At 38.1% G+C, this 12,841-nt stretch overlaps 1 protein-coding gene and 1 long non-coding RNA gene across 5 annotated transcripts in view; both read right to left on the minus strand.

The window, feature by feature from the left end:
• Positions 1-6,298: 6,298 nt before the first annotated feature.
• LOC134657642 (uncharacterized) lies at positions 6,299-7,808 on the minus strand. Its single transcript, XR_010097641.1, has 2 exons — positions 7,483-7,808; positions 6,299-7,293 (listed from the first exon to the last, which is right to left on the minus strand). It is a non-coding gene; the product is annotated as an uncharacterized LOC134657642 (long non-coding RNA).
• A 3,577-nt stretch (positions 7,809-11,385) lies between these two features.
• Positions 11,386-12,841, minus strand: part of LOC134657462 (protein phosphatase PP2A 55 kDa regulatory subunit) — a 75,517-nt gene continuing 74,061 nt past the window's right edge. For all 4 annotated transcript variants that reach the window (XM_063513022.1, XM_063513026.1, XM_063513024.1 and 1 more), the window contains one exon: positions 11,386-11,588. In XM_063513022.1, coding sequence (XP_063369092.1) covers positions 11,463-11,588 — 126 coding nt within the window. In that variant the 3' untranslated portion in view covers positions 11,386-11,462. The remainder of the gene's footprint in view (positions 11,589-12,841) is intronic.

Consider the following 12,841-nt stretch of genomic DNA (forward strand, 5'->3'; position numbering starts at 1 on the left):
ATGAGTTTTTCGGAATTTATGTACGAAATATCATTTGATATTTACCAGTCTCTTTTTGGTGAAGGAAAACATCGTGAGGAAACCGGACTAATCCCAATACGGGCCTAGTTTACCCTCTGGGTTGGAAGGTCAGATGGCAGTCGCTTTCGTAAAACTAGTGCCCACGCCAATTACTGGGATTAGTTGCCAAGCGGACCCCAGGCTTCCATGAGCCGTGGCAAAAGGCCGGGACAACGCGAGGAAGATAGATTTAAGTCCATTTTCCTATTACACCTATTGGCAAACCTTAATAATAAATAACTTAATATTATAAAATAACCTAAGTGAGAGAAATAAAAGAAATAAAATAAAATTGACGTTTATAATGACACTTTGTTCAGTGAAAGTCAGTGTAGGGCTAAGATGGCCGGCTCTTTATGACTTGTCACCATGGCTGTCACCTTCTAACAAATATGTAAGTGCGAAAGTGATGCATAGCGTGACAGGTGATAAAAATGCGAAGGTTTTGATTTTTATTACACTTTAAAGTTTATTCTAAGACGCAATGTATTGCAAATTTTGTTATGTTTAAAGCGTGACAAGCAACGTCAAACACACTGATGTCAGCGTACATTGAAGGCAATATTTATTTTGTATGAAAAAGAGGAAGTCTAAAGGATTCATAATTTTCAAAAGTTGCTGAACAAATGTTGGTCAGTTTGAGGAGTACAGCCTACAGTTTAATTTATTGCTCCTATTACAGGAAGCACTCTGTATAAGAAAAAACAAATACATGTGGCGTCAACAACCAGCTGTTTAAACTTAATAACAAAATTAACAAGTGTGTGGTAGTTGGGTGTTCTTATTTATAAAAGTATAAAAAAGTGGAATTATATTATTTGTTAAGGGCCACTTGCACCATCACTAACCCGGGGTTAAGCGGTTAAACCATTACCCCGTGTCAAAATGTACTGGTAATCATGGTAACTCCAGGTTTAACCGGTTAACCCCGGGTTAGTGGAATGGTGCAAGTGGCACTAAGTCGTCTGCTGCTAGCACAAGAAGCGTTTATCGTTAAGAAAAATCGGTTCAGCCAAGCACGAGATAATCGCGAACAAACATACATACATACGGGTCAAACTGAGAACCTCCTTTTTATTTTAAAGCGGTTAACCCATTCAGGGCCAGCGACTCAGCGTATGGGTCATGCTCAAACAGTTCCGCAGGGCCAGTGACTCACATGTGAGTCCTGAATAAATTCTGATTTAAACTTAAACGAAACGTAATTTGATGTAATAACGTAAGTAACATATAAGCTAACAATCATTTCTATAAGGCATATTAGGATAAAAATTATAAACACGTTTTTTTTAATGAAAACAGGGTCTCGAATATTCAAGTTTGGTTTACTATCAGTGCAATATAGTAAATATACTGAAATTCTAGATACATAATGCCATGCAAGCAAACAGAAAAATCTATATTGAAAAAATACAGAAAATATATATATTTCAGAAGTTATTGACAGGGCTCAAGGTATGGGTCACCGTGGCCTGGCGCTACTTGTAAAAACTGCTAATGTTTCCGTAGCAGGCTAAAATAAACTTTATTGGCTGGTTTTAAAGCTTATTTCATGTTGAAGCTGTTTGATATTGTACCATTTTACAACTGATTACTGTTTGGATGATGGTAAGCAACAATTTGTAGGAACCAAGATAATAATATTTTGTTTTGTATGAGGGGTAAGGCAACGAGGATTTTTTCCCACTGTACTTTTATGTCATAATATTTGGTGATCGTTGTATTGTATCTTAGGCAATTACCTACTTGATACAATGATGTTAAAGATAATTTTTTTTCGTTTCAATATAGAACAAGGCGGTTGAAACAGTCACCACTAACTAATATGTATTGTATAACAAATAGTTTGTGACAAATATTTACAAGTTTTTTCAAACATCGTGGTTTCTACGGCAGATTAGAAAGTAAGTACTATAATACATTTTAAGTTCTCTATTGTTACTAATATAATGGCGTTTACCAAAACAAAGATAATGACCGACCAGGTGTAAGCTTATCGGACACACTTGGACAATAAACAAGGAATGCATCCGAACGGCGGCGGCGGTATTATCTTTCATGTGGTATTTGTCACAAGAGTTCAAGATGTGATTCATCCCATCCCCCCTATTAGAGATGTATTTTGGAGTAACATGGAAAATATTATTTAGTCACAATTTATTCGTTGGCGACTTTATACTCCTCCTGTGCTGTTTAGTGATTTCGTATTTTGTGACCATGGCTATGGATTACCGGAATTTGAACCCGCCTAACCTGACCGACTGTGCTATGAACTGGACCCCGAACCTGCTTCATCCGAATGACCTGGCTACGAATTCTGGAACCCTGAACTCACCTTTGTTGAATTTCATCTAAATCGGGAAACGGTTCTAATTTAACTTCCAAGATTTGCCCCAAAAAACAACAACAAAAAACACGGCAAGTTAAATAGAATCAGACTAAGCTAAGTTGGCAGCGATTTTGATAGCACAGGCTGAGTACCTAAGTGTAATTTAAATGTCATACTTATATGAAATTATGACGTTTAAATGAACACTTGCACAGGCTGGGCTATAAAATTTGCTACCAACGTAGCTTGGTCAGACATTAAACGCTTGTAGAAAGTAAAAATATTCACTCCTACAAACTGCAATAATTAGTTTCTTTTTTGATAGGCACAGAAAATCGGTGGTTAGTAAAAATGTTGCATAATGCTGTCCAACTGGCCGGCTTCATAAGCGGCGATTTATTTACCGTTCGCGCCAGGCTCGAGACCCATAAGCTGAGTCATGCGTTTTAGCTAAAAACGATTTGTATGGTGGCCTGGCGTATTGTGTACGCTCGGCGGTTCGTGGCCATGAATGGGTTAAACACAAATTATATTTTTTATACACAATTTCTTTTTTTGGTACCTACTCTAGATTTTACGTAAAACAACACCGCATTAGGAAGACCGTTAAAAATCCAGCATACTAAAATAGTATTTTATGCAACCGTTGTTTAAAAGAGTGGCGTGAGTAACAATTTGAGGCGAAGCCGAAAATTGTTAATAAAGACGCCACGAGTATTTTTTGACTCAGTTAAACAACGTTGCATACAATGCTTTTTCTACGACCAAGCACTTTGAAATAAAATTGTAAATTTAACAAATATTTTTCATTCAAGAAGTAGCAAAGAATGGAGGGTACGGGCGGGAAAAGAATGAATTAAATAAAAAAACATGTCTATGGTTCACTCATCTGTCAGAGATGACAATTAAAATTAGGTTGGCAACAATGTATTTCATTCAATATTTTTTAAGTAGTGATTACACGAAGTATTGTAAAAGTGCCAATAAGATACTGCGTGTATGCACAAATACTTTTTTAGGGAATAGACTAAATACTTGTCTTGACAACTATAAGATGACAAATAAAAGTACGGGAGTAGAAAAAACCTATTTTTCTACTCCAGCACTTAAATGTGTCAATTAAATGACTGACAGTGATATCTAAAGCAATGTCATTTGAATGCTTTGTCTATAGGCTCATAAGATGACTGCTAGCAGTCATCTTATGAGTATAATACAACTGCTTTATTTTTTTTAAAGATACAAGTTCCGATCATCTTGATTGAAAGAGGTATGTTTTCATTTACAATAATAACTCTTTTTTTTTTAAATAATAACTCAATTTTTTTTAAATAATAACTCTTTTTTTAATAATCTCTTTTTTTTTAATAATAACTCTTTTTTTTTTTTTTTGCTGCAGCTGTCATAGAAAAAGTAATGTATGCAACAGCTCATAATTGGTTCTTAAAATTCTCGGGTCTTTTTTTACAAAACTCGACTACGTCTCGTTTTGTAACTTCGACCCTTGAATTTTAAGAACCCTTATTATATCACTGTTGCATAAACTACTATTATGTTGTTAACTTCATAAATCTTTAATTTTATTTGAACATAACTTTGGGTACGTTATAGTACTACAAATAAAACACACCAATCAGATATAAAAATTTATATTATAGGAAATATTTTGGATTCAACAACACTTCCCGTGGGAACGCCGCGCCCCGCTCATGGCACATACTGACAGTCCTTCAATCGTGACAGTACGTCTATTGACAATATACTTAGCAAAACATGTTTTAACCCTTTATAAGGCAGAGGGAATTTACTATGATTCTAACTTTATTGCAAAGTGATAGGGTTCCATTTTGAATAATTTCTGACACCGCGTTAAAGGGGTGGTGCGTCCAAATTTGGCGAACGCCATTCGCGAACGGATTGCTATTTCCTCGCGCGTATTTCTTATACTCGACAAATATGTATGTTACGCACCTTTTGACTGCTATGACAATTTAATATAAACGCAATAGTAACCTTTATCAGCATGTATTAAAGTTCATTTTACACTGTAACCTTTGTCGGCTATGGCGGTCACTAAATTAAAGTACACGTACACTATTGCGTTGCGGTTTATAATAAAGACAGACATGTTACTCGTAATAATATTAAATGTACTTGGTTGTGTTCCTCATTATTTTTGTAGGTGGCGACACTTTAGTGAGATTTCAGTATATGTATTCTGTATTGATTCTCTCATAGTGGGGTCAATTAAATGGTTATGAACGATGCCACAGAATAACTAATAGTACTACCGTACAGAAAATTCACCCCTTCACAAAAGTCAGGTTTAGGTATAAAATTACACCTATATCGCCGCCTGCAAGCAAAATTGAAACTTATAACCGCGCACGAACCGTGAATCTCCTTTGCGCGCCGCAGTTTTATGACCAAGCTGTGAGTATCGGCACGGGGTTATCACTTGACAAGTTTTTATACCTATACCCACTGATTTATTGTTTTTAAGATAAATATGTAGGAATTACAAACGTTGATTATGTAAACATACATGTTTTATCCGAAAATAGCATGTCTGATTCTCGCGGAGTAAGTTTCGAAGCCATTGTGTATTTTCAATTTTGCGCGAGCGCCGCGTGACACGACTATCGTGCACGCCGAGCGGCAGCCCACTGCCATACGCCTGTCCGATGGGCGCGCCGGCCAAATGTACCTAAACTGCGGAGTGACACCCCCCTGACGATGCTATACAAATATAATAGGACTAAGACTAGTCATTTTTTTTTTATAAGGCATGAGGTTGACATAAATTATGCAAAATTGAGCCCTATCACTTTGGAACAAAATTCAAAATCATGTGGGAAATATATTTGGCTTCATTTGAGGATATAATACCAATAGACGCACTGACGCTTTTACTACATTCAACATTATTGCATTTATTGCATTGTAAAGCTCTCGAGCACAACAGACGGATAACTGTGTATAATAAAGTGACAAGCATATAAAATTCACAAAAACGTGTACATATTGCCAGTTCACTGGTTTAAAATTCAAAGTTTAGCTCTGCGTAGACCAAATGCTTGTGACCACTTACCGAAGTCCTTTTCAAGTTCTGTAGAACTTTTCAAATCAATTCTTTGATAGTCAAAATATGCTGCAATTTTGGAATGCGTTTCAACATATGGTCACGTTACAGCAAACATAGTAACTCGTTAGTACAAATTTGAGCCCTTTCAAAGATTCCATATTGTTTATGTTTGCGTTCGATACCAACATGTGTCATATTTTCAAGTTGCAGTTATTTTTGTAGCGATCAAAGAAAATATTAGTCCGAATATTATAAATATTATGGGACAATCTTACACAAATCGACCTAGTCCCACGGTAAGCTCATAAGACTTGTGTTGTGGGTACTAGACGACGATATATATATAATATATAGATACATATAAGTACTTAAATACATAGAAAACATCCATAACTAAGGAACAAATATTTGTGATGAACACACAAATAAATGCCCTTACCGGGATTCGAACCCGGGACCTCCAGCTTCGTAGGCAGGGTCACTACCGACTAGGCTACGGAGGCCGTTTAACGAATGTTGGTTAGTGTCACAAACATTGGTCGGGCAGGCGAGGCGCGGTTCCAGGGGCTCCCAATTCGTTGTCCAAGACCGCACTCGAGGTCTCACTACCTAAGTGTAAGGCCTGAGTGGACGCTCGGAGCGGAGCGTTCGGCGGGGCGTGCAGCGTGGCTGTGGGCTCACGCGTGATGTGAGCAGCGTGCACTAAGGCCGCTCCTATACGTGCGCATTTGTTTAACATGCACACCGCACACCCCGCCCCGCTGCACGCCCAACTCGAGCGTCCACTCAGGCCTTACACTAACACCGCTCAACTGCGATTATATCACATTTTGTAAGCCCTCCGTTGATCCCTCGATGCAAAAAAAAACTGATTTCTCTGTCTGCGCTCTCACAGTTTTTGCCTAACTATTAACTAGACTTAAACTATCTCAGTCACTCGTCGCCTCTCGCTCGCACACTCGCACAACTATACATGTCTTTGCTTGTACGCTACAAACTCACAGTATATTACATTGATATTTCGGGACTGAGTCAATTCCTGTACTGTCAAGCGATGTCTAGACATAGCTGCAGTTAGCTTTTTTTGAATTATCACAAATCGTTTTTTTTTTAACTTACATCTATCGAGCCATGGCTATGTAGCGAACAGCGTTGTGAGACTAAAACTAGTTTTTTTAGGAATTGACTGCGCCCCTTACATTAGAAAAAAAAACTAAAACTTAACACATCCTATACAATCGATCAACATAAAAAAATGGAGATTTTATAACGATCCCAATATATGGAAGTGCCTGAAATTGAGATAGGGCTTAAGCAAACGCTTTATACAGAAGTCTAAACATGGATCACAGGCCTCAGAGGCGCCTAGAAAATATTTTACAAAAATCAAATTCATCACAAATACTTTTTCCAACATAATTTCACGGAAGCTTTACACAATTTAAGTACAAATATATATAACTCTGTACATTAACATACATTGTGACAAAATATACTATATTTATATTATTCAGGCCTCCATTCGTTCGCTATATTTACATTCTAGAAAATGTTTTAAGCTTTCCCTTGCACATTTATCCAGGAACGGTACCACGCGGTCAACCGTCAATATTTTTCACAACCGACAAAATGGTACCCATTTTCCTGATACAAAAACATTTCAGGGAAATTCCATTTTGCAAAACAATGAGACCCAGCAACGGGCACGGGTATTGGACACTTGTTTATTGAAAGACATTTAATAGCTTTCTCACTACGAAATTAAAAAGTTGCGTTCATAACAACTTACGAATTCTTAAGATATGAATAAGTGTAAGGCCTGAGTGGACGCTCGAAGCGGAGCGTTCGGCGGGGCGTGCAGCGTAGCGTCGGACTCACGCGTGATGTGAGCAGCGTGCACTAAGGCCGCTCCTATACGTGCGCATTTGTTTAACATGCACGCCGCACGCCCCGCCCCGCTGCACGCACAACTCGAGCGTCCACTCAGGCCTTACACTAACGCTATCACATCTCGCGGTCTCCGAAAGCCACGCCACATATGCCTAAGCGACTTCATAAGTAAAAAAACGATCACAAATATTTTAAAAGGTACAATAATAAATAAAATAAAAACGACTAACAAAAACTGTACGCACACTAAGGCACGAGCCTAAAGTTAGGTGTCCGTGTAAACAAAAGTGTTACGTATGTGTAGGTAATATCACTAACAAATTTATATTGCTGTAAGTCAAATTTGAAAAGTATCATATTATTTGTGAAGTTCGGACTTATTACCAGCATTTAATTTGTAGTGTTACATTTAATTTCTAAATAAGACTTTTGAAATTAAATCATAGATATATATGGAGGTAAGACTGAAAAGAACATTAATTGGGTTTCTACGCTAACGTATCACTTTTAATGTGTAATAACAATGCATTATGGTTTAAGTTTAGTGACATTTCAAGGCGAAACTACTGGTACCACACAGTTTGTAAGTCGAATTTTTGTTGAATTTCTATGTGGTACCATTTTGCCTGACAATGACACTTATAATTCGCAACACCATAATAACTGTGATATTTTAAAATGGAAGCCATAACTGTGGATCTATTACATATTGAAGAAATTCGTCCGTCAATAGCTGATATTTCTAAAGTTCAATTCGACATAGCAATGCCTAAAACCATATTATGGAACTAAATTGTATTGGACACTAGGCATTTTCTTGTACAATTATATTATTTTAAGGCATAATGTGATCATGATGCAACAATGCACTGCTATACCGGTTCAAATTTACTATTAGCCGCTTGAAATGTACACAAACGGTTTTGGAGATCAATTCCGGAGTATGTTTTTAGTTTTGACATTTAAGCCTTTATAAGGCAGATGGAACATATTTCCCACATGATTTTGAATTTTATTTCATAGTGATAGGGTTCAATTTTGCGTAATTTCTGACACCCTTATGCCTTATAAAGGGTTAAATCTCATTTTTTGATCGATTGCTCGACACAACTGTCTATTAAGTCGCAAAGTATTAATTAGAAAGGTTTTTTTTTCTTTTGTTGCGCGACTAGTGTCATATGTTCTACATCCGCTCTTTGTAGTGTAGTATATGAGGTCGTTGGTAAATATTTGCAAGTCTCCATACATTTCAAGCCAGCAAGCATCGTTATTTGATAATCCTAACTAATCTCATTTTTACTCGGTTAAGGTAATTCACCTTATGGTGTCATTAAACAATAAATACTTAATTAATCGCTTAGAACCTTAAGTTATTACAAGCGTATAAATTATATCAGATTTTAACTAACGGACTTATATCCTAACTAGGTACTAGAACATTGTATAGTTGACAATTGATGTAATGTCTAATTTAGTCTTTCAGCGACGCCATTTCAGGCTAATGCCACAGCAAGACAAGGCCTAATACATTTGGACAAAAATAATTACTTGTGTATCATATCATTTAGATCGCCAATAAGCAATGTGTCAAACGCCAAATTCTTTACAAAAGAGCGAAGATTTATAGTCCGACAAGAAATTGTAGAAAATTATTGAGGGCGCCACTTCCTACGTACCTGTCACATTTTTGACGTAAAATGCAATAATTTAGTATGTTTTTTTTTTGTTCCATTTTATATTTCTACTATTTCACGTCGCACTATATCTAAGTAGAACGAATGTCGACTATACAATGCACTAGATATTTTTTAACAATACTGCAGTGGTAGCTGTCAAAACGCAACTTCATTGGTGGAGATTAAATCGATGACTAGTTTTAGGGCCACCTAACACTGGCGTCTTTTGAGCGCCAACGTTGCGTCGAGCAGCAGCCATAGAGTTAACTAGACGCCGACGCTCGGGAGACGCCAGTGTGGGGTGGCTCTTAGAGGTGGAAATCATGTTAACACTTTTGTATGAAAATATCTGGTTATTTTTTATGGACATGGGTGTTATTTCCATTAATCCATTTGAAAGTTTGCACATTACTTCTATCTGAAGAAGTATTTTTGGTTGAGATTGTATTAGTATTATTTAATCCCAATCTCATTTCTGATCACAACTCTAGGCAAGATAATGCTACCATATAAATAGGGGCTTGACTTTATCGTATATCAATGTAACACAACGTTTTTGTAGCGCTACGCTCGTAGCCGATCCCAGCGTTGTCCCGCTTTGTAGAGGAAAGTGACTACTAAATTTAAATATCCCCTGAATGACGGGACAAGTTCGTCTTATGACACTCACACAATCTGAAAGAGATAGTCGTTAAAACTAGAGGACCAATGTAAGATGACGGATTGATAGCTACCACAGCGATTTCTACCGTATGTTTCTGACCTGCCTTATCGACACCGTTATTAGTTCACGCTTCGAGTTACACAGAGGAAGATCAGGCCTTAACATTACCAAAGATAATAGAGTGTATAGAGAGTTAATGTCATGGTAAATTATGTGAGCCACAGTACATTTACTGTCATCTTTCGACGGAAGATTAAAACTTTTGGAACGCCATTTGACTTTGATCCTTATTCTTTCACTGATATACATGTGTTAATTTGTTAAATATCATTGACATTGACAGTAGGCCAAAGGTATGGCGCCATCGTTCGAAAAGATTACACCATACCTTTGGCCTAGTCTCGAGTAGATGGCGTTATTTTTTTACAAATTAACACATATTAGTGAAAGAATAAGGATCAAAGTCAAATGGCGTAACAGTTTTAATCTTCTGTCGAAAGATGGCAGTAAATTTACTGTGGCTAATAATTTACTTTGACAATGCGCCTCTATTGCAGATTCTCTTTGATATTAATGTAGATATTTTTCTTGTTCCGCCAATCCTATTTAAGCAATCCGGGTTATTACTAGGTATGACATTCTAGTATGTTCAGGTGTGTCATGAAAGTATCTCGTATATTTAACAAGTACTGGCGTTATCCATAAACATCTGCTAAGTTAATCAGCTGATGATCATCGTGTCCCTCTCTATGGCATAACGACAGATAGGGACAAACGATCATCAACTGATTAAGTTGGCAGCCGTTTATGAATAACGTCATAGCATTGCAAACTGTGGTTGCGAGTTCAGTCAGCATCAAATAGATAGCGACGGCCAAAGTGGCTAAATATATCGTAACACCCTTCTTACCATAGAAATAAGGATGTGTTCAGATATTTTGCTACTTTTGCTCGTCACATCTATTTGACTCTCATCGTACTCACAGGTTTCAGCGATAAATAGATAAGTTCATCAAAATGTGTGGTTACCCAAGGGTTTGGCAGCCTTTTTGACAGATTGACAGTTGTAATTCATTTCTTGACAAACTTCCATCTTCCCATAATCCAACAATACGCTTTTGCCTCCAGGGCATATCAACTCGCACGTAAGACGTATAAATACCAGGTTTACTTACAATCCTATTTGTGATAAGGCTCAAACTAAGGCCTTTACCAAGAATTCAGAGTTATAGTTTGTAGCTTTCTAATAGACCCCGAAGGCTAATCCTATTGTCTATTGTTAAGAAGAACCGCTCGTGCCACGTGCCACAACCACCTGCATAAAAAATCGGTACTTCGGTTACTGAGTGCCGGCGAGTCGAACGCTACAGAACCAGTCTAAAATGTGTCATCGAGATGCGTAACAAAGGCGCGTTATCGGAGAGCGCACCTACACTGGTTTTTTGAGCGTTGGACTAGCCCGCGCTCAGGTGCCAAATAGAATAATTAGGACCCTTTTTTGCAGGTAAGTAGCACGTGCGGTTTTACTGAACAATAGACAATAGGATAAGCCTTCGGGCTCTACTAGAAAGCTACAAACTATACAAGGCTGTTAAGCACTGTATCTTCCTCATTTTGAACTCTAAACCTTTGTGATAAAGCTCAAAACTGAAGGTCTCCGCTTTTTAAGGTACATCTAGAACCTCGTTGTATTTTGAGCCGTATTACCCGACAATAAGGTCCTCAGTGCCTGGAAGGTTCGGACAGGGTTGGCGAAGGCTAGAACTTGTCCTGGAATATGAAGAGGTTGTTGGTGGCGGCTACGGCGATGATACTCTCGTGCGGATGCCACGCCGTGTGTAGGATTTTTTTGTTGAAATCCAGGCAATCTACGCTGATTTCGTCCTGTGGAATAAGTGTTTTTGGGTAAGTAAAATATACTTGGTCAACCAGATCTTGACAGTAGAAAAAGGCGGTTTGAAAAAAAAAACCGGCCGAGTGCGAGTCGGACTCGCGCACGGAGGGTTCCGCACCATCAACAAAGAATAGAGCAAAACAAGCAAAAACAAACAAGGAAACGGTCACCCATCCAAGTACTGACCCCGCCCGACGTTGCTTAACTTCGGTCAAAAATCACGTTTGTTGTATGGGAGCCCCGCTTAAATCTTTATTTTATTCTATTTTTAGTATTTGTTGTTATAGCGGCAACAGAAATACATCATCTGTGAAAATTTCAACTGTTTAGCTATCACGGTTCGTGAGATACAGCCTGGTGACAGACGGACGGACGGACAGCGGAGTCTTAGTAATAGGGTCCCGTTTTTACCCTTTGGGTACGGAACCCTAAAAAATGTAGGCGCGAAAAGATATCGTCCCATAGAAAATTTGAGTTTCGTGCCTTTTTTTACTGACAAGATTTGGTTGACCAGCTATATCAGTTTTTTTGCCAGTTTTATTTCCTTGGGTACAGTTTTGCCTTTTTTTTTCACTGTCTAATATTTACGGTAGTTTAGTGTCTCCTACAAATGTCAAAATATCATTTTCAAAAGTCCAAAGCAATAGTTATTTACGATACAAGTGCGGAAAAGAGGAAATTTGAAAGGAGTGGCGACAAATTAAAACACGACCGAAGGGAGCGTTTTAAATCGACACGAGTTGCGAATTACCTATTCGCACGTGTATCGTATAACATTTTACAGTACATGTGGCACTTTAAATTTTCGACATACGCACTAATTCGGGAAAGCAGCACATAATCGCCGTATGTACGGCAGGCTGCGGCTATGAATATGAATTGTAAGTGCTCTTGGGATGAATGTCATATAATAATATTTGGAATTAGTGTAGCACCCACTTGTAATAATATAAATATAAACATCGCTCCCGTCGTCTGTATTCCCTGGGCAATAACCGCAAAAATCAAAGTTGCAATTTGCGAACTTTGATTTTTCTCTTTCACTCTAATTACGCCTTCATTGGAGTAAAGGAGAAAGATCCCCGCAATTTGCGAATTTCGGTTTTCGCGGTAGCCCTTCTAGACAAGAGCCCTTCTAAGGATGTCGTTGAGGGCAGCGTGGCGAGACAGGCGGCCGGCGCCCGAGGAGCAGGAAAGGCCGTGGTGGCCAAGCCTGTCCACTTGGGCCCCACAAGAAGCACAA

Source organism: Cydia amplana, chromosome 20, assembly GCF_948474715.1.
Source record: "Cydia amplana chromosome 20, ilCydAmpl1.1, whole genome shotgun sequence".
NCBI lineage: Eukaryota > Metazoa > Arthropoda > Insecta > Lepidoptera > Tortricidae > Cydia > Cydia amplana.